The sequence below is a fragment of the Hemiscyllium ocellatum genome, chromosome 30 (genome assembly GCF_020745735.1).
Source record: "Hemiscyllium ocellatum isolate sHemOce1 chromosome 30, sHemOce1.pat.X.cur, whole genome shotgun sequence".
Taxonomy (NCBI): Eukaryota; Metazoa; Chordata; class Chondrichthyes; order Orectolobiformes; family Hemiscylliidae; genus Hemiscyllium; species Hemiscyllium ocellatum.
This window is the reverse complement of record NC_083430.1, coordinates 26,067,667-26,090,855: the sequence shown is the minus strand read 5'-3', so window position 1 is coordinate 26,090,855 and position 23,189 is coordinate 26,067,667. Positions and strand designations below refer to the sequence as shown.

Here is a 23,189-nt window from a genome sequence, read left to right as displayed (position 1 = left end):
TATTCTCTAGAAGGTTGATGGAGTATTTTTTCGCCCAAATAGCATCACTCAGAATTGGAAAAGACTGGATGGTGTGACAAAGGTCAGCTTTTTTTAAGCTCTGGGTGTTAAAGGAACTTGCCAGCATTCCTTGAAGAACATATTGGTAAGAAATCTGTCACTGCCAACACAACATTTCAAATGAGGAATTAGATAGAAGTCTGCCTTTGTTACTGCATTGACCTTTCGGTGGTCTGTACAGAATCTGGTTGAACCATTAGGGCTAACACAACTGGGGAATTTCAGCTGCATTGACTCGATTGAATTAGACAGTTTTCTGACATGTAGTGGATTTCTGTTTCCACTTGGGCTTGTTTCTCTGGACTTAAGCAAAAGGATGACATTTGATAGAAGAAGATTCTCCTACATACACATCATGCGCAGTTAAAATTGTATACCCTAGTTTGTCCCTATAGACTCTTAGATTGTCAGTAACCTTATAAGATCTTTTAATTCTTCTAAATCTAAATATGAAAGCATGGTATTTAACCTCCCTAATAGTTCATTCATATAATCACAGAATCCTATTGTAGTAGCAGGCCATGCAGCCCATTGAGTCCATATCAACTCACCGAAGAGCATCCCACTCCTACCCAGTCGCCTACCCTATCCATGTAACGTTGCATTTCCTGTGGCAAATCCACCTAATGCACATCCCTGAACACTATGGACTATTCAGCATGGCTAATTCACCTAATCTGCACATCTTTGGACGGTGGAAAGAAACAGGAACACCTGGGGGAAACCTGCACAGACATGGAGAAGCTGCAAACTCCGCCCAGACAGTCGTCTGAGGCTGGAATTAGACTCGGGCCTCTGGCACTGTGAAGCAGCAGTGCTAACCACTGAGCCATTGTGCTGCCCATTAGCTACCCAGATGATAGGTGGTTCAACTTAGGAATTCTCTAGGCCTCCCTTATAAGTTCACCTTGTAAAAGGCAATAATATCAACACCTCATCACCTGGTTGAAATGCTTGTTAGCTTATTCGGTGATAGTTATTTGTCATGTATAAGGTGTACTTGAGCTACTCTGTAGGCTCCTCTGAGCTATTCTTGGAACACAGTGTCACAGAGCTAGTCCTTTTTTTTCTAAAAGCTGTTCCTTGGCTCAAGGAGACTCTGTCCTTGATTTCTTTCAGAGAGGCAAAAAACTGGGCCAGGCCCCAATTAGTTTGCCTTGGTACAGAGATGAAAAGGATTTTGACAGGCCTTTTGTTTATATGTAAACAGATGAGACTTCAGGCCAAAGTGGTCATGTTTTAGAAATGACCTGTATAAAGAAAGGGGAGTGGTCAGCTCTCTAGCTGAGCTGTTTTAGTTCAGTCTCGGACTGGTTGAAAGTTCACCAGGGAGCTGTGCGGAAACTCTCTCTCTCTCTCCCTCTCTGCTCTTCAACTTTAACCTGTAAGCATGTGTTTCATTTATACTGGTTTTTCAAGGGAATTTGCTTATTGGGACTGTTGTGTATATTCAGAACAGCATAATTAAGTCTAGTTGGATAGGTTGGGTTTTGAAGGGGTTCTTTACTCTGTTCTTTGTGTTTCATTGTACAATTTTGTGAATAAATCTCTGTCTGTTTTAAAATCTAGTAGTCAACCTAGCTCCCTTAATCCGGGTAATTTTCACTGTACATTTACCAAACAAATTACAAGGTTATGGTCTGAGCTGCCTGCTTAAGAATATTTTGAGTGGTCCGGCTTAGTCCATAACAACGGCTCCATAGTCTAACATGGATGACTCATCTTTCTGTCTTCGATTAGTTTGAGAGAACATTATTACATGGCCATAAACTAATTCAAAAAGGACTAGGACCAATATACTCATTTAGTGAATCTCCTGCAGCAAATAAAAGAAATTTGAATCATTTTTCCAGATCTGATGATATCCATGACAGGATGCCTTAATCATCATTTTGTGGGTTTGATGGTAACTTTCTACACTCCTTGGTAAATGTGGGTGGATTTTAATTATGTTATACCCTGACTATTCATAACTACTTGAAAAGTTTGAGACATGAAATTGAAACCTTTGTCCAACTAGATCTTCATCAATAATCCATATTGAATGAAGAACTGGGTTAATTTCTCTGCTACTCACTCAGCAGAAATTGATCTCAAGGGAATGATCTCTGGGAATTAATTAGCTATGTGCATGATTATAAGGACATACTCGTAATTGTGATGTCTTTCATTAGGGTTCTACACAGTGTCTCAACTTTCTACTAAAATATTCCTTAAAAATGAAATGGCAATTCAAGATATTGGGTGAATTACATGCTGTGGTTTTTCCACCATGTGACAGGAGTTTTCCTTAATATTTCTTGACGATACTTGGGCAATATCACTGTCATTTGCAGTTCTATGAGAAGACTTCCACTTCCTCATCAAAATCCCATTTTTGATTCAGTAACATGCTGGAACACCTTCAACTTCAACTTCAGTTTGAGTCAATTAGACGACCTAAAATTCTGGTCTGTGGTGCTGAGCCTCGATCCTAAAAGTCTTCTTTAATGCATCTTTTGGATTAACCAAATTCCCAAATAATGTTTCAGGTAACCAAATATTTGTCTGTGGTGCAAATGTGACCTCTGACGACAAACTTTGTTTTACAATTTCTCGGGTCACTACACATGAAGGAAAGATTCCTGGAACCTTTTCCTGTAACTGCTCCATCTGTTTAACCTCACTTGGTTTTTCCATGATTACTGAATAAGTTATAACCTTTGCTCCTGCCAAATCATTCCCTAGAAGTAAGTCAACTGCATATATGGGTTAACTATCCCGACTGTTAAAGTTCCAGATTTTAGGTCATACATGAGGTGTACTCAATAACAAGAATTGAATGCATACTCCCTGCTAATATTGTTATCTAAATCTTTGGCATTCATACAGTCACAGAGCATGGGAAACATACCCTTCAGTCCAACCAGCCCATGGTGACCATAATCCCAAACTAAATCACTCCCACCTGCGTGTGCCTGACCCATATCCTTCCAAACATATCCTATTCATATACTTACCTAAATATCTTCTAAATGTTGTAACTGTATCTGCATCCACCAATTCCTCTGGAAGTTCATTTCACACACAAACTACTTTGAGTAAAAAAAAAATGCCCCTCATATGTTTTTACAATCTTTAGCCCCGCTGGTGAAAACGTCATGCCTTTCTTCAGTTTAAAAAAAAGACTTTGAATGGCTCCTGTGCTGCTATTTATGTTAGGTTTACTTGTCTCATTGGAGGAATAAGAAGTTACTTTTCCTTCTGATAAAAAAAGTCTCAGGTACTTGGTTTACTTTCCCTGAACTCACAGCAGTGTTTATACAAATTTAAACAACTCCCCAGTGTGTCCTGGATTGGACTCAGATCCTTCCTTGTCAGAGTGTTTCAGAGTCAGATGCTTCCTTTTTACATTCCAGTTCTTTTATGCTGGTGTTCCCTCTTTCACTTTCTTTACTCTTTCTTTCTTCTTTTCCTTTGCTTCAAATGCAGTTTTTCCTTTCATTCTTCTTTCCCTAGAGAGCTACGACTTTTTCTCTCTCCTCTCTTTGGAGTTCAAGGTTTCTCATTTCCATTTATTTCTCTATTTCAGGATGCTGTATCTGCAGTTGAATTCTCGCCAGCTCAACGGACTCACCTTCTGACTTGCTTTGCTGTTCTTCCAGTTTCAAACATTGTGCTATTTCCTCAAATACATCTGCTTTCTGAGCTCCTGCTTTTAGTTCTAACCGTTGTGACATTTCAATTAGCCTAACCTTGATTTTTTTATTAAAATAATCACTTGGATAAATCCTCCATCTCTTCTGATTCTGTGAAATATTCTGACAAGTAAGGATCTGAGTTTAATCCAATACAGGAAGTTGTTTAATTTATATATAAACTTTGCGGAGTGTGCTGGGAAATTAAACTTGACTTTGTTTGAAAGAATTAGCAACTGCATAAGTCTTACTGATGCAATAATGCACAAGATACCTGGACTTTCCTTTTATCCCTTTTACAATATTAGCCCATTTCCAATTAAATGATATTTGCCTTGAGAATGTTACCGCAAGGTGCTGCTTTTCTAGCAGAGGGGAGTAATGCCCTATTGCTCTCACTCCACCACTCTATGGATCAGAACATGAATCTAACAATAGTTTATCCAAATTACAAGATGTTTTCTCTACATTTAACTTAGAATGAAATGATCCAGCAAACAGGTTTCTTTAATAACTACAAAATTATCATTTTATTATAGAACAAAACCTATTCAGAGGAGGTACAGAATTGGTTAATTGACACGATTTGTAATGTGAAAATGTACATGTTTAGCCTTCTAACTAATACAAAGCACACTCTCTCGTCAGGTGAAAAGAAACAAAATAGTTTCTCTCTGCAGAAATTCATTACAGAGGCACATCTTGCTCTAGAAATGCAATATTTTGAGTTCAGTTGCTCTTCCATATAAAGTCAGGTTTCACACTGAATCCACTACAAAGTTACTTCAGATATAGGAAACAAAAGCTGGGCAGTTTGTCCTTGATCGGCTATTCCAGACTGATTTGTTATCATAAATAACTCTCCAACCCACAGAGTACTTGAAACAAGGTAGCCACCATTCCATCATCATTCAAAACTCAAGACCTCAAAAAACAATTGAATATGAAGCAGCTTTACAACAGATGGTGTGGCCTAATAAGAGGTCCTCTGGTGTGGAAGCTATGGCAGAAGCCATGGCAGCTAAAAGAGAATGGTGCCTTCTCAGAAAATCTAACAAATGTGAAGTTAAAATTTGCTTCAGCTGCCAGACCATCATAGCCTGCAGCTGCGGTCTGGCATCACTCAGACACAGACTCTGATCCACGGTCAAACTGGCCTTGTAATAACCTCAGTGAGTAGCTGCTCTATGCCTGGTCAGGCCTGGCCTTCCCCACAATGGCTCACAGGCAGGATGGGTTTGCTAAATTACATGTCTGTCTGTCTTTGTTCCTGTCCCCATCATGTTAGGATAAATATCCAGTGCCAAGCCTCAGGAGTGGGAGAGTTGTGGTGCACTTCTGGCAATATAGCTACCAATAAGTTGAATTTGTTCACAAGGACACAAAACAAATATGAGAAAAACATTTAGTGTATCACGTCTCCTGTATCTCAAAGTCCACAAATTTCCTGTATTATCTAAATGAATTTAATAGTTTCATCTCCAGTTACTAGGAAGCTGATTATAAATGTGAAAATGATCACTGCAACATCGTTCAAATTGTATTTTTACCAGTATATTCCTTTGCCCTATGTCTAGGCTTATCTAGTCTTTATGGTCATTCTAGTGTTATAGAGAAATGTAAAAACCAAGAGCAGGAGGAGGCCATTCGGCCCTTTGAGCATGCTCTGTCATTCAATGTGATCATTCAATGCCCCTGATGCCTCTAAAATCTAAAATTGTGTCTTTCTTTCTTGAATATTTTCAGTGACTTGGCCTTCACTGTCTTCTGTGGTAAAGAATACAGATTCACTACCCTTTGTGTGAAGAAATATTCCCTCATCTCAGTCCTAAATGATCTATCCCCTACCCTGAGTCTGTGTCCCCTGATTCCAGCACCTGCAACCTGGAAAATCTCCTCCCTGTATCTCGCCTGTCCAGCCCTGTTAGAATTTTATACATTTCAGTTGGAACCCTTCTTATTTGACCAACCTCTGGTGAATACAGGCAGGGTTGAAATAATCTTTCCTCATAGGACAGTCCTGCCATCCCCATTACCAGTCTAGTGAACATCCACTGTACTTCCTCTATTGCAAGTATACCCTTGCAAAGAGATCAAAACTGCACAGTACTCCAGGTACAGTCTCACCAGTGCTCTTCATGATTGCAGCAAGACATCTCCAGTTTTGAATTCAAATCCTCTTGCAAGGAAGGCCAAAAATCCAGTTGCCTTCCTAACTGCTGCTGCACCTTCCTTTTGACTTTCTGTGACTGATGTACAAGGACACCCAGATCCCTTTGTGCATCCACATTTTCCAAGATGTCACAATTTAAATAATACTTTCCTTTTTTCATACTGAAGTGTATAACTTCACATTTAGCCATGTTGTACTTCATCTGATGTGTATTTACCTATCATTCGACTTATTGGAATCCCTTGAAGCTCTTTGCATCCTTCTCACAACTCCCACCCACACTTGGAAATTTGGTTTCCCCATCCAGGTCATTTATATATATTGTGAATAATTGTATACCACTAGTCACTGTCTGTCACTTGTATAAAAAATCCCATTTCTTCCTATTCTCTGTTTCCTGTCTTGATCCATACCAATATATTGTATTGGCCAATTATCACAGTGATTCTTTAATCTATCTTAAATCTATTAAAAATATAACCCATTTAGAATGAATTTGATGGTAGAAGATCTGATGCTTGTATCTTTGATGGTCCATAATACAGCAATGTTTCAAAATCAGTAATGTGCTTTGTCCATTGATTCACAGAAGTAAAACCTTGACATCCTGAATTGTTTTGGGTAGTGCTTTTTGTGCGTTAGTCCATAACAATGTACAAGTCATACTTTTTTCAAAGCAGAAGCTTGCTGCATGGGAGTAGGCCTTCCCACACTGGATGCACTCACTGGATTCACAACACATGGACCACTCCAGGATCACTCATGGGTACCTGCCTCCACTTCACTTGAGGCATCACACTCTGACACTTCAGGTTCCATAATACCACTGAGTGAGCTGCTTCCCTCAGACATCATCCACCAAACATTTAGCCTTAAGCCATTTCCCTCTGAACTGTTCTCTAAAGCTGCTTTCCAGCCAATTGCTCATCAATATGGGTGTGGCCACCCATGTCCAGCACATAGTGACTCTGTGGGGTTCGGGGTCCCAGACACTTTGTATTTTACTCCAAACCCTGATACACCAATTTCACACAAAAACCTTTGCAACAATTGGAAGGTCAGTCCTGTCAGCTTTGTGATCTGTCAATGTTTTTCTTCTCAGAGTTTCTCTCTCAGTTATCTTGGATGCCATCTCAAATGCCCGGTTTAGCGTCTTGTGTTGCTCAGCTATCTATCCATTCATGTGAAATCGAGGTTAGAATGCTTCCTTTGACTTGGGCAGGGGCATAGTGTCTGCAACAACCTCCCCCAGCTGGGCAGAGGTGGGTTCCCTTCCATTGTTAGTCTTCCAACTAAGCACATCTACACTTAGATCACTTTTACTCATTGGTATCTGATCTGGAATGAAGTAAGTTCAGTGACACATTGAGTTTCTGTTGTTTCAAGCTCATGGATATTCAGAAATAGCTGAGAGGATTGTTGTCTATAAACAGTTCAAACTCTCCAATGATCAGAATATCTCTGAACATTTATTCAAGTCTCAAACTGGAATCATTCTGCATATTTCTCTCATTTGGCTTATGGCTCCAACTGGTGTAAATGATAATGCCCTTGACTCTGTGACAGTACTCCTCTTAGGCCAAGGAAGCTAACAGAGGTTGCCAGTCTGAAAGGGACTTGATAATGCAACAAGTTTCTGTTTGAGGGTTATGAAAGGAATCTTCTCATGCCAGGGTCCAACTCCCTGTTATGCCCATGGAGTATCACACTGTGTACATCTTTTTCTACCAGTTCCTTCAACATTCTTTGATTTCCACAGCAAGTTGTGGGGAAGCCAACAGTGCATATACTTGCATAATCTCCTATAGTAAACAGCCAGAGCAAGAAACCCAGGCAGCTCCCACTCTGTCTGGGCAGAGGCCACTTCTACTCTTCTAAACTGAATGCAATGCACCCACGGGCCAATTCAGTACTGCTTGGATTGTGCCATTGTCAGGTGTAGTGTCTTCCTAAGTAATGAGGTCCTGCAGAACCATATCATTATTGTAGTCACTTCTCTTTGACTTTCAAATTAAACCATATACATTGGCTAAGATATATCTAGTTTTTCAAATGTCTCCCCAAATGTTGACAGGAGCTAAATATAGTGTTGAGATAAACAGAGGGCCTGAAAATTAAAGGTGCTAAGAGCTTTTTCATTACACACATGAAGATGGTAGAGGCACTATAGAGCCAAAATGGCATTCTTGTGCATTCATAAAGTCACCAGTGCCCATTTGGAATGTTGTTTTTTCCTTGTCTTGTTCAATGAAGGATAATGGATTATAACGATGGGCCAGATCAATGCTGCAGAAATATGTAGCACCTTTGAGAATTTATAACGCATTGTCAAAGGTGCTCACCCTCAACCTAGAATTCAGAGTACTTGCATTGAATACCCAGTAGTTGATATAGATTCTCAGTTTTCCATCTTTCATCTTCATGAAGACTACAGGGGACATGCACAGGTTTAGTGACTCTCCCTGATTAACTGGGATTTTTGAAGGTGTTCAGTTACCATATCCTTGATTATAGACTCCGATAATTTTGCCATCACAGATGTTAGGTTAACTGGTCTGTAATTCCTTGTTTTCCCAATGTCACCCTTCTTAAAGAGCAGAGTGATAAGAGTACGACTCCCGAATCCAGGGAATTCTGATAGATTTTGGTTAGGGTATTGCTATCCTAACCCCTTTAACACCTGTGGATGGAAACCATTAGATCCTGGGGATTTGTCAGTTCCACTAATTCCCCCATTTTTGATGATTTACTGAAGCTAATTTTATTTAGAACCTGTCCCTGATCCTCTGTTAATTTTTTTTAGCACTTTCAGCAAACTACCCTCCTTTGCTGCTGTCAATATTGAAGCAAAACGGTTGTTCAGAATGTCTGCCATTTCCCCATTGTCATTGACAGTATCCCAATTCTCAGCCTCAATGGACCACTAGTACTATTAACTAGCTGCCTTTGCTTATTATCTATAAAGTAATGATAATGAGGAAATAAATAGAGTTAGGAAATACATATTTCTAGAACTAATTATTTCACGTGTAAAATATTAAAAGAAATTGATGAAGAAATTGCAGCTACTTAGTCAGAATTTTCTGACTGAAGTTTTCTTTGACTAAACCCTGTGGTCAGGTCTGACTGATTGAACTGAATTTTCTGAGCAGGTCACCAGCATTGTAGAGAGGCAACTCTCTCTCTATGAATATTGGTTATAAGAACATCTGGAAGATATCTGATGAGGTATCATACAAGAGAGTAGTGAAAATTTGGAATTTGCTCTCGCAGACTTGTGTAGATGCAGAGGTAATTTAAATTTCCAAGATAGAGTTCAATAGGCTATTTAGGTAAGATATCAAGGGATATGGAAGAAAGATGGACAAATGGAGTTAAGGAACAGCTTAGTTGAGATTGACTGGAATGGCAGAAGGGGCTGGGCAGCTTATTGCTGTACTTATGGTCCTTTAAAACTTCCTGACTTAGGTATTCAAATTCTCTCTAGACAAGCGTCCCTCATCTTCCATTAGCTTCAGCTCTATCATTCTGCTGCTAGTATCCTATCTTGTATCAATTCCCTTCAGTCATCACATCTGGGCTGACCTACATTGGTTCTCAAATGCCCAAAACATCAAATTTACAATTCTCATTTTTGTGTGGAAATCACTTTGGCCTTCCTTTCTTAACTCTGTAACCTCTAACAGAACTACAATCCTCTAAGAATTCAGAATTCCTCCAACACTGGCTTCTTGGCTTCTGTAAATTTCCATACCCCACCATCAGCTGGTATTCCTTCAGGCCTTAAGCTTTGACATTTCCTCGTATTATGTCTTTCAATCCCACTTATTAAAGAAATGCTTCCTATATAGACACCTCTTTTAGCATATTTTTAGTTACCCTTCTACGCCTCCTCCTTTAACTGGTAAGGACATTTTGTCTGATTATATTACTGCAATGTTTTTCTACATTAAAGGTACAATATCAATTCAAGTTATTGGTCCAACATTTCTGTCAAGATAATGATGATGAGGCTAATTAGGCTAGCAAATATTTTCACATCAATGGCACAGTAATTTCAGACAGGACAGCTATAGGGTTAAACACTAAAATCACAAAAGTGTTATCTGAATTGTGCCTGTCTTTAATCTTACAAAAAAAGTCCTTGATTCACTATTAAATTCAGTTGAATGGCATGAAGTTATCGTATTGTCAAGTAGATATGAACTAAAACTTGAGATATTGTAATTTTTTTTAACTGATGTGCTAGCTGTCAATTACTGCCTGTTGAATTGATTAGTTCTGAAAATTAGCTATTACAAATGTGAAGATCCAAAGATCCTGGTTTTAATTGAAAATTTTAAAACTGAGAGTTTTAGTTAATTCTTCTTCTTTTCCTTTCTGTCTCAATCTTTCTATCCCTCTGTATTTCTCTTCTTGTACCTGAAGTCGCAGCAGAGAGCGCCAGGAGCTGGGCGGAAGTTCAGGCGGAGCGCAAAGCCGGTCGGGAAGGTAAGTGATTGCTATTAGAGTGGGTGTGCAGAGGCAGAGTGGAAGAGTCAGACATCACACAGAGCCGTGGTAATAGGGGACTCCATTGTAAGAGGAACTGACCGGGGTTTTTGTGGCAGCAGACGGGATTTAAGGATGGTGTGTTGCCTTTCTGGTGCCAGGGTAAAAGACATCGCGGACAGAGTGCGGGAAATCCTCAAGGACGAGGGTGAAGAGCCAGAGGTGGTGGCACATATCAGCACAAATGATGTCGGGAAGAAGAGGAGGAACATACTACAGCGGGACTTCGGAGAACTAGGAAGAAGGCTGAAAAGCAGGACGTCCAGGGTGGTTATCTCCGGTTTGCTTCCAGTTCCTCGGGCTGGTGTGGCCAGAAACAGGGAGATAATGGACTTGAACGTGTGGTTGGGGAACTGGTGCAGGAAGCAAGGATTTAAGTTCTTGGATCACTGGGGTATATTTTGTAGCATGCATAAATTCTACAAGAGAGATGGTTTGCACCTTAATAGGTTAGGGACCAGCATTCTGGCAGGCAGGTTTTCTACTGCAACACCGCTACATTTAAACTAAGTAGCGGGGGAGGGGGAGGGGACAAACTGGATGTTTAAAAAGGAAATTGAAGGGAAAGTTAGAACAAGAGAAGTCAAGAAAGACAACTGTATCAATAAGGCAGAAAACTCAGAAAGGGATCATGCTGTAAGGTTGAGTGAAATAGGGGTTGATGGGAAGGGTGCGAGCAGTAACAAATTAAAAATACTATATATGAATGCACGAAGCATTAGAAATAAGATGGATGAGCTTGAGGCTCTTTTGGAAATTGGCAGATACGATATTGTGGGGATAACTGAGACGTGGCTTCAAGTGAACAGGGTCTGGGAAATGAATATTCAAGGCTACACGTGCTATCGTAAGGATAGACTTACGGGCAGAGGGGGTGGGGTGGCCTTGTTGGTAAGGGAGGATATTCAGTCCCTTGCGCGGGGGGACCTAGAGTCAGGGGATGTAGAGTCAGTGTGGATAGAGCTGCGAAATACTAAGGGTAAAAAGACCCTCTTGGGAGTCATCTACAGGCCCCCAAACAGTAGTTTGGATGTCGGATGTAAGATGAATCAGGAGCTGAAATTGGCCTGTCGCAAAGATGTTACTACAGTTGTTATGGGGGATTTTAACATGCAGGTAGACTGGGAGAATCAGGATGGTATTGGACCTCAAGAAAGAGACTTTGTGGAGTGCCTCAGAGATGGATCCTGGTGTTGGAGCCGACCAGGGAGAAGGCAATTCTGGATCTGGTATTGTGTAATGAACCAGAATTGGTCAGAGACCTCGAAGTGAAGGAGCCATTGGGAAGTAGTGACCATTATACATTAAGCTTCAATCTGCAATTTGAGAGGGAGAGGGTACAGTCGGAAGTGACAGTACTTCTGTTAATAAAGGGAACTATGGAGCTATGAGGGAGGAGCTGGCCAAAGTGCAATGGTGCAATACCTTAGCAGGGATGACCGTGGAGGAACAATGGCGGATATTTCTGTGTATAATGCAGAAGTTGCAGGATCAGTTCATTCCAAAAAGGAAGAAAGATCCCAGGAGGAGGCAAGGGTGGCCGTGGCTGATGAGGGAAGTTAAGAAACATATAAAGTTAAAAGAGAAAAAGTATACATAGCAAAGATAAGTGGGAAAACTGAGGACTGGGAAGCTTTTAAAGAGCAACAAAGGATTACTAAGAAGGAAATACGCAGAGGAAAAATGAGGTACGAAGGTAAACTGGCCAATAATATAAAGGAGGACAGTAAAAGCTTTTTTAAGTATGTGCAAGGCAAAAAAATGGCTAGGACTAAAATTGGGCCCTTGAAGACAGAAACAGGGGAATATATTACAGGGAACAAAGAAATGGCAGAAGAATTAAATGGGTACTTCAGATCTGTGTTCACTGGGGAAGACACAAGCAATCTCCCTGAGGTAACAGTGGCTGAAGGACCTGAACTTAAGGGAATCTATATTTGCCAGGATTTGGTGTTGGAGAGACTGTTAGGTCTGAAGGTTGATAAGTCTCTGGGACCTGATGGTCTACATCCCAGGGTACTGAAGGAGGTGGCTCGGGAAATCGTGGATGCGTTGGTGATTATTTTCCAGAGTTCGATAGATTCGGGGTCGGTTCCTGAGGATTGGAGGGTGGCTAATGTTATACCATTTTTTAAGAAAGGTGGGAGAGAGAAAGCAGGAAATTATTGACCAGTTAGTCTGACCTCAGTGGCGGGAAAGATGCTGGAGTCTATTATAAAGGATGAAATTACGGCACATCTGGATAGGTCAGAGTCAGCATGGATTTATGAAGGGGAAATCATTCTTGACTAATCTTCTTGAATCTTTTGAGGATGTAACTTTGAAGATGGTCGAGGGAGATCCAGTAGATGTAGTGTACCTGGACTTTCAGAAAGCTTTTGATAAAGTCCCACACAGGAGGTTAGTGAGTAAAATTAGGGCGCATGGTATTGGGGGCAAAGTACTAGATTGGATTGAAAATTGGTTGGCTGATAGGAAACAAAGGGTTGTGATAAACGGCTCCATTTCGGAATGGCAGGCAGTGACCAGTGGGGTACCGCAGGGATCCGTGCTGGGTCCGCAGCTTTTTACAAAATATGTTAACGGTATAGAAGATGGTATCAGCAATAACATTAGCAAATTTGCTGATGATACAAAGATGGGTGGCAGGGTGAAATGTGATGAGGATGTTAGGCGATTACAGGGTGACCTAGACAAGTTAGGTGAATGGGCAGATGCATGGCAGATGCAGTTTAATGTGGATAAATGTATGGTTATCCACTTTGGTGGCAAGAACAGGAAGGCAGATTACTACCTCAATGGAATCAATTTAGGTAAAGGGGCAGTACAGAGAGATCTGTGTGTTCTTGTACACCAGTCAATGAAGGCCAGCATGCAGGTACAGCAGGTAGTGAAGAAGGCTAATAGCATGCTGGCCTTCATAACAAGAAGAATTGAATATAGAAGCAAAGAGGTGCTTCTGCAGCTGTACAGGACTCTGGTGAGACCACACCTGGAGTACTGTGTGCAGTTCTGGTCTCCAAATTTGAGGAAAGACATTCTGGCTATTGAGGGAGTGCAGCGTAGGTTCACGAGGTCAATTTCTGGAATGGCGGAATTACTTTACACTGAAAGACTGAAGTGACTGGGCTTTTATACCCTTGAGTTTAGAAGACTGAGTGGGGATCTGATTGAGACATATAAGGTTATGAAAGGATTGGACACTCTGGCAGCAGGAAACATGTTTCCGCTGATGGGTGAGTGCCAAACCAGAGGACACAACTTAAAAATATGGGGTAGACCATTTAGGACAGAGATGAGGAGAAACTTCTTCACCCAGAGAGTGGTGGCTGTGTGGAATGCTCTTCCCCAGAGGGCAGTGGAGGCCCAGTCTCTGGATTCATTTAAGAAAGAGCTCTCAAAGGTAGTGGAATCAAGGGTTATGGAGATAAGGCAGGAAGAGGATACTAATTAGGAATGATCAGCCATGATCATATTGAATGGCGGTGCAGGCTCGAAGGGCTGAATGGCCTACTCCTGCACCTATTGTCTATTGTCTGTTGTCTATTGTCTATTAAGTGACAATCAATTCACTGACTTCAACCTACACTTCCATCTCAGACCACTCAATGTTCATTTCACAATCCTCCAATCAAGTTGGTTCAGGAAATGCAATTGCTTTCCTCCTTCACTTATAGAACCAGATTCTTTTCCTCTCACTGTAGTGCTATTAGCTTGCACTTCCAAAAAGCTGTCGCACAATAAAGCTTTCGAAACATTTAAGATACAAAGGAAAAATATAACTAAAGGTAAATGCAATCAGGTGCCCTGTGACAGCAAAGTATGGCCCATCGATATGTACATAATGTTTATGTCAAAGTTATAAAGATGGGGAAGTGAAAGAACTTAAAGCTGTCTTTGAAATTGAATCTACTTTGGGGCAAATACAATTCATGATTTAGAATTTCAATGTTTCCTGAAATGTTAAAAGAAAGCAATAATCAGGTTAAGTATACATTTTGTTTAATGAATTTAAAGAGAATATAAATTCTTTTCGTGTTCTTACACAAAGAAATACATAGGGTTGAATCTTATAGGGGCCTGAAGATGTGGCTAGGGCAAGAAATCTGGCAGAATTGCCCATGAGGTCCAAAGCCCATCTTAACATCAGGGGCAACCTGGTGCACTTTTTAACTGTGTTTTGGACATCTTGACAAGATTCTCTTGAGGCAGCAGTGAGTTATTTATCAAGGACAAGTACTGCTTATTCACATCCTTATTAGTTGTAAAATTCATCTAATTAATATGCATTCACTGCGAGTAATTTAGATGTTGACAATTCCTGACATGGAATTCAGAGTGGGCTCCTGATGACTTCAACTTGCTCCTTTCTCTAAAGACCTCCATATTTGATACTGGGCACCAACATGGCATGCTCCATAGGCACTGGCACATACACATCACATTCATTGAAATTTGACATTGGCATCAGATGTGCCAGCTAAGAATCCTCAATACGCATCTGAACCACTTATAATATGCTTCCGCACGCCAATGTTGCTTCTTGGGCTGAAACGACAGCCATCATTGTAAAACTGCTGCAGGGACACTCTGTGCGCAAACACACACATCCAAATTATTGACTGGACCATGCTGCATTTCTGGGCTATTCGGTGACTTACTTACTTTGAGCCTACCCGGATGGTCATAGAATCCTTGCCTTGCCTTTTTGAGCCTTGCCTTTCAAGCAGAGATACCAGGCTCTCAGTTCTGCTGAATGGCCTGATCATTTAGTGCAGATTTATAGGAAGGAACCTTGTTATGGTTGTTCTAAGTCAAGGGGGATAGTTTTCACTCAGGGAGTCCTGGTACAGTAGGTCAGGGGCAGCCTCCACTAGCTTGCAGGTGGACAGTCAGCTGTTCAGGGTAGTCAGAGACAACATCCTCTCCTTATAAGGCAAGAGGAGCTGAATGTCAGGCAGGTCACCACCCACCTCGACTCTTTCTGCCCTACTGTGGGCTGTTTTCTGCCTGGAATGAGAGGGAGGCAGATATTAAGGCAGATGAAAGCAGGTGGCACAGCTGTTATGTTTGGTGCAGGTGTCCTGAGTGAGCATACAGGGTTACTGGCATTAGGGGATTGGGGTGGGTGATAGTGAGTGAGGGAAGATGTTGCAGGCAATAGTGACAGTGATAGAGCGTGAGAATTGGTGGGAGATAGTTACAGTAGCAAAGATAGAGTGAGTGTCTGGCATCAGATAGCAGATGGACAAGAACATTGATCCTCTTCCTACATGTCTGGGCATTCCTTCAGAGAGAGGAGATTGCACTGACCCATGCTGACAACCTTGAAAAAGGCCAGCTTGCTACAGCTCCACTGCTACTCCAGGGAGAAGAGGATGCTCTGCATCTGCGCAGCCTTGTCCAGCAGGACCTCCTGGTCCCTGCTCACAAAGGAAGGTGACAATTCCCCTCTCTGCCAAGACTGGGACAAATATCAGGAATCATGCAGGATAGGTCTGGACTGACGATATTTGACTGGGTGCATACTGGATCATCAAAGATGGCGCCGATGCCAGGAATGCTGGTCCATTCTGGGATAATCCACCAATGGTGAGTTCTTCTGAGTACAGCGAATGGTCGAATGGTGCTAGAATCAGATAGGGTAGGCAGCATGGGGGTGGGGTGGCTAGTTAATGAGGTGAGTGTTCAGTAAGATGTAGCGAGAAAATGTACTAAGCCTCATAGAAAGAAACCCTCATGAAACTTGACAAAACTGGCAACTAAAAAATGCAAGATTCAACCCATGGAAATTACAAGAATAGGCTATGTGCCACACATTCATACTTCATGGTTAGGCAAGTGTTAAGTTGTGCCTGGATTTTATCACGTGTTGACAAAACCACAATCATTCCAATCCCCAGCCTAAGTTAATTACAGGTATTCTGTAACTCCCACAAATGTTTCTTAAATTGGTGGTGAACTCCATTGGATTCTGAAGAAAACAAATATAATCTTATATTAATGCAACATTTATAAACTGATGTTATATTGTCACTGTATTAGGAATTGTGGGAAAGAACCTACCCTTGGTATATAACTGTGTGATTCCCTTACGGCACACTTAAGGTCACCTGGATGTTTATTCCATGAAGGAATATGTGCAACTTCCAAATTAGAAACTGCAGTAATAAACATTTTCTAATCTAATAAAATAGGAATGACAAATTCTAATAAAATGATGTCTTTTTCAAAAAGAACATAAAAAGCCAGCTACCCAGTTACAGTTAACAACTTAAAATGTACACATTGTTAAAAGGAAACTAACGCAATACTCTTTAGGACCACTATTGATCTTTTTTTACCATATCCAAAGCCAAATGTGAGAATCCATCTGAAGTTAGCAGATACATGTGTGCTTGATGACATTGTACAGATGGAAGCATTGAGTTGGGTGACAGCAGTACACCAGTGCCGATACAACATTACACAGCAGACTTTTTTTTACTCCGCATTGAATGAATTCAGAAAATCCTCATGAGGACAATAGATCTGTGCCACACTACACTATTGTTAGGTTTGCAGTTAAACTGAAGCCACTGTTAAACTGAAGCATGATGAGATTACTTCTACCAACTGGCATTACGTTTTCTAAAATGTAAAACACCAAATTGACTTCATGCTATGAATTGCATACCAATGAGAAGTCAAAGTCTTCAGCTTATAACAACTGTTGGCAGGAGACCATGCCAGCATTCGACTCATTAAAGATGTGAACTGTACACGTGTAATACGCAAGGCTTTTTCCTTTCAAACTTACCTACATTGACAAAGCTCATAATGGTATCTGCTTGACTGAGGACGGTCTCCTCAAGAGGTCTCCGAGTGCTCTGGAACACATGAAAAGGCAATGAAGCTCCTTGCCACTTGTCTGACTCTTCATTGGCCATGGTGCGATAAAGATCCAGCATGAAAACTGGAGCGGACGATGAGCGTTTGACAGAGAGCAAAGGTTTGGGACGCCGAGGTAAACCCAAAATAGACAAGATCTCTTTTTGCATTTCTCGCCTCTCCCTGCTGTTTAGTCTCCGATGGATAAAGCTCGAATGAGACCGCTGCTTCATCAAGCTGCCATTGACCAAGTCCAGAAACAGTCCCAAAAAGCAGATCAGAAGAAAAACTGTCTTGTCACCCCTCCGCATTCCAGCCATAACCAATACTTCTGTTTCTTTCAATTGATTTTTTTTGTTATTGATGGAAAACGTCGGTTCTTTGAACAGTACCAAAAATTCCTCCAAAATGCTTCACGAGCGTATGATGAGATATTAGTATTCCTTAAATGAATTGTATCTGCCGCAATTAAAATACAGACATCGATAGGGGAGAAAGAATTGCAAGAAACTTTTTTAAAAGTGCTGCAAATTCATTACAGCTTTTTGTCAATCATGGCTAAAAGTGTTCCTTGAACTTTAAATCCCTTCAGAAAATATGACAGTTGAATTCGGTTGCAGACTTACACTTTCAGCTCCTGAGCCTCCAGAGTCTGTATTTATCGAGTCTCAAGCTGCTGAAATGACTCAAGCTGATTCCCCAGGGTTTGCTACTATCTGACTGGTTTGGCTGTTGTTGGATGATAGGTACAACCTCAGGCCATTCAAACACCACAGCATCCGCATACTCCAGACTTGAGCCATACCATCTATATATAGACTAATCACAGCACATTCACAGAATCTTGAGGTTATACAGTGCCTAAATTCATGCGTCCATGAAGCCTGTCATTTAAAATAAGCTTAACCCTTTCATTTGTTTTATTTTGTTCATGCTCATTTTTCATTTTAAGGTAGTTAATTTCCGAATGTTTTCAAGTTGTTTGAATTTTGGGCTTGTTTGTAATTTGACTGTTTATTTTGCTTTATGAATTGTATAAAATTCAAACTAAACTTCATCTGTTTCACAGCAGCTTCAGCTCAAGAGAACCTGCAGATGAAAACATTAATCAACTGTTCAAAATTACAAGGTACTGAGAGAACTGTAAACATCAGTTACAGTTGCTCCAGAAACAGATTCTTTAGACCTAAATATCTAGTTGTACCAGTAAATAAGCTGGAAATTCTTTACTCGTCTGCTTCTATCTTACAGGATATTTTTCTGTATAAGTGCATTGCTGACATTCGAGAAGACAAATGGTTAATAGTGTGCAAATGTTTGAGAAATAGGAAGAATTAAAAGGTAAGAAGGTTAATTCACATATTATTTAGGTGTAAGATCGGTGGGACCAAATACGTATGCCACAGGTTGGAAATAATTGTCTGAACCATTTCCATATCATGATTAACAACCTCAAAGAGAAAACCCCTCATATCAGTGACAACATAAACTCCCAGACACTGTTGAGATTGGGGCTGAGATTGTTGATCAGACAGGATGGGTGAGGCAGACATCAGAAATCCACTGGGTCGTTGTTGATTGTCTCAGCTGCCAGCTCTGTGACAGATCTTCAATCATCCATCTCGAGTCAACTCCATCCACTTCAGGATCAAAATAAAGAAAACAATCATAGAACTATGTGAAATAATGTGTTGACGCAGGAGTTTCTACGAAAAAGACGACTCATTAGTAACTGATCTCTTAGAGGTTGTAGCCTGCAGAGGAAATCACAAATCATTATGTTGCAGAAGGCGGCCATTTGGCCCATCATGCCTGCACTGGCTCTCTGATGAGCATCATGACTTTGTACCATCCTCGTACCCTTTCCCGAAAGTCTTGCACATTATTTTTATTTAAATGACCATTTAATGCTCTCGTGAATGTCTCACTTGAACCTGTCTCCATCTTACTTCCGGGCAGTGCATTCCGACCCAAACCATTCACTGTGTGAAAACGTTCCTTCTTATATCACATTTCTTTCCTTTGCAAATCATTTTAAGTCTGTATCCTTTCACTTGTGATCTGTTTACAAGTGGGAATAGCTTCTCCCTGTCGACTCCATGGGGAGCTTTCAGAAATTTGAAAACTTCAAATGAATCATAAATAAATTATCTGCATTGCATATTGCTAAAGTCATTGTAGGGTTAGTGGGTGTTTTTAATAAATCTACAGGTTACTTACTTCAAGATCATGCCGTCCTCTCAACCCCTCTCTCATTGTTTAAAATGTTGTTGGAAAACCACCTTTTTTGAGCAACCTTTGATCACCTGCTGTGACATGTCCTTGTCTGGCTTGGTGTTATCATCTGGTAATGCTCCTCTGACCACCTGGGGACAGTTTGTGTTAGGGAGCTGGATAAATGTAAGTTGTTAGTGCTATTGATCATCATAAAGATGAAATTGCTTGAAATGCACTTTGATAATATTTAAATGGAACCTTTTTATTATGCTCAGCTTTCCCATCCCCAGCTCTAAAATGTCTTGCCATCCAGCTTCGATCACCAAGGTCAGGAGAAAGCTACTCTCTCAGGTTAGTACCAGATCCAAATTCACAGTTTATTTTTCAAAAAATGCTAGTAAAATTAAGGAACAGAAACTTTATAAAAAGAGTTCAATATTCAGACAAAACAAAATACCTGGGAAACTAGAAATCTGAACTAAAGACAGAGAGAATACTGTAGATACTCAATAGACCTGGCAGCATCTGTAGAAAGAGAGTCCATATCATATCTAAATGGTTACATTTCTACTTCAGTATTTAGAATTCACTCTTCAAAGCCTCAGAAAGTGGAATCACTAAATATATTGCAGCAGACTCCGAGCTCATTACTATCACAGTTTCTGCCAAATGTGCAGCTTGTTTACATCATGTGTTTCTGTTCCACTTAATGTTTTCACTGGTGTGTTGGGCTCATTTCAAAGCACAGAATGGTAGGAAATATTGTCTTTGTTGAAATTACCACAAATCATATTTTTAACACAATTTATTTCTGAAGCACAGTAAGCATAAAATGCATTAAGGTGCAAATTGTACACCATATTTTATAATACAACTAAAGATTTTTTTTAAGATTCCCTACAGTATGGAAACAGGCCCTTCAGCTCAACAAGTCCACACCAACCCTCTGAAGCGTAACCCACCCCCATTCTGACTCCTGCACCTAACACTATGGACAATTTAGCATGGCCAATTCACCTGACCTGCACATCTTTTGGATTGTGGGAGGAAACTGGAGCACCCAGAGGAAACCCACACAGACACAGGGAGAATGTGCAAACTCCACAAAGACAGTTGCCCAAGACTGGAATCAAACCTGGGACCCTGGTGCTGTGAGGCAGCAGTGCTAACCACGTAGCCACCAAGCCACCCCAAAAGCTCACTTTTGGTCAGGAACTAGCATAATATTTAGCCATTTCCCAACTTTTCTCCTTCCATCCCAATTAAACTGGAGAAAGGAAAATGAAAGGTAGGCTTTTATTGAAATACTCTATTGAGGGTAGTGAGGTATATAGGAATTGTTTAATAAAGATCTGTATTGTTAAAAATTGTGACTCTGTTGTGAGCACTCATTACTTTTCTTCTTCATTAGTCAAGTCATTGGAGGGAAGTTGGATGGACATGATTAATGGTACAATTTTGCATCACTATGTCGTCTGCCCCATGAGCGTCGAAATAGCCACTGGTCATATTGGTCTTGGACAACATTTAGATATTTCAGACAATCACCAATGAATAACATTGGGACTCATGGTCAAGTTCATAAGTGTCTTAAAGCTTTGACGCCTATGGCTCCTAACCATCCAGATTTACCTGACAACTGCTATCAACAATTCACAGTCAGTGAATATCATCCTTGTCAAACTAGCAACTAACCTCCACACTTTGAATCAGCTTCACTGGCAAAATGTTGATGGGACCTAAGGCCTCCAGCTCTGCTGTACACTCCTACCTGGACTAAATAAATTTCAATCCTTTGGTATTTTCTACAGTATTGTTATACTTTCGCTATTGTTAATTAACAATCCAATGAATTCAACAATCCAACATTCCTGATGAAGGGTTCTGGCTCGAAACGTCGATTTTCCTGCTCCTAGGATGCTGCCTGACCTGCTGTGCTTTTCCAGCAACATACTCTCAACTCTGATCTCCACCATCTGCAGACCTCACTGTCTCCTACCTGTAGCTAGAGTCTAATATAATAAAGTGACTTTTGTTCAGTACTGAAACTTGGTCTGTGCTTTTTATCAATTTGGATCTGAAAGTCAGGTAAACTGGGGAACTTTGTGTACTTTTGAAAGGGTTTTAACTCTTGTGATGACTCTGGGTGAAGCTGGGCTCAATTTCCAACACATCACTCCAGTGAATTGTGACATACCCTTCACAGGTCAACTGCATTAGACAGACACTTACATAGCACAGCTTAAAGACATCTGTTATCAAATAATCCTGCATGAGAATCTCATGTAGTGGCCAACTATCTTGGCAATGTCCTCTCCATAACCAATCTTGACCATATCATTTAACATTTCCAATTAATCTGAGTAATGGCTGTCAAACAGAAGTAACGTGAGATGATCTGTAAAGTTTCATCTAAGTTCCACAATTCACAAACTATCATCGACTCAATGTCCAGGAGTTGCTCACCTCACATCTTAGACTAGAAAATGATCTCATTAATATTCTATAAGCAATGCTGCCTTTTTTAGGCCACTTGGGGATTGAAGATGGGGAGAAAAGTTCTCAATATTACTACCATATATAAAATCTCAAACCGCGCATGTGTGTGCACGTGTGCCTCAAACAGCTTGTACAACATACTCTCAAATCAAGTTGGCGATGTGCAAGGTCCACATGGAGGCCTCTCACTGCCTTTTTTGTCAGAGGTCTCAATATCACAATGTTTTGAGGGCACTGTCTCAATGCTTTTTATATGTGTGCAATTGATAAATAATCACATTACTGAGAAGCTGCTTCATTTCTGATATTGCCCACAAAAGCTCATCGAAGCATTTAGGTTCATTTAGTCGAGGCGGGTAGTCAAATCATGAGATCCTCACATAGAATTATGTGAAGACAGATGCCTTTACCCTGTACAGTGTGCATGCCAGTTTCATGCTATTTCCCCTTGAAGGTGAATCAGCATCCTCAGAGAGTGGGAAAAAAACTTACTTTCCCCATTGCAGGTGTGGTAGCAGCTGTGTCTCACTTTGATTGCGCATATGGTAGCGAGACGTGACCGAGGAGGATTCTGGGGGAAGTTAGCTCGTACACCACAACAGAATTGTGAAGGAGCCACTGTTAAAGAACAGCCCTGCTAGAAAATTTGTTTATGGCTTAGAAACAGCAGAACCCCAGCAGAGACCAGTGAATATGGCAAGAACTTTGGAAAGCTTTTGATGAGTATTGCATATGAAATATAAGAAGTTTTGGATTCACAGTACATCTAGGACAGTTATATCTGTGTGCAGTACCAGAGGATAGCAGCCCTTGAACAACATTTGGTTGATTTGGAGCACTGACTCTCTTTGCTGTGCACATTCAAGGAGGAGTGCACAGATGGGTGACTATTTGGGGAAAGGAAACGAGACAGCAGGTCCAGGAAACGCATTCTTGGAGCTGTCTAACAAGTCTGAAATTTTATTTCGTGAGCAACATGATTGAGTCACGTGTGGATGACTCAAGGGAAAACCATACTACCATGATGCCTGAGGCTACTCTGGGAAAAGAGATGAAGGCATAGACAGATTAGAAAAATAGTAGTAGTGGGTGACTCAATCTTTCAAGGCATAGACAGTCTAGTGTGCAGTTTAGATCATGGG

The 23,189-nt window shown here is 40.7% G+C and overlaps 1 protein-coding gene and 1 long non-coding RNA gene across 3 annotated transcripts in view; one reads left to right on the top strand and one right to left on the bottom strand.

The window, feature by feature from the left end:
• LOC132830141 (bone morphogenetic protein 7-like) overlaps positions 1–18,084 on the bottom strand; it is a 95,818-nt gene extending 77,734 nt beyond the window's left edge. For both annotated transcript variants that reach the window (XM_060847650.1, XM_060847651.1), the window contains exon 1: positions 17,261–18,084. In XM_060847650.1, the coding sequence (XP_060703633.1) occupies positions 17,261–17,651 (391 nt within the window). In that variant the 5' untranslated portion in view covers positions 17,652–18,084. The remainder of the gene's footprint in view (positions 1–17,260) is intronic.
• Positions 18,085–18,398: 314 nt separating this feature from the next.
• Positions 18,399–21,541, top strand: LOC132830114 (uncharacterized). Its single transcript, XR_009646328.1, has 4 exons — positions 18,399–18,460; positions 18,583–18,672; positions 19,824–19,899; positions 20,960–21,541. It is a non-coding gene; the product is annotated as an uncharacterized LOC132830114 (long non-coding RNA).
• The last annotated feature ends 1,648 nt before the right edge of the window (positions 21,542–23,189 follow it).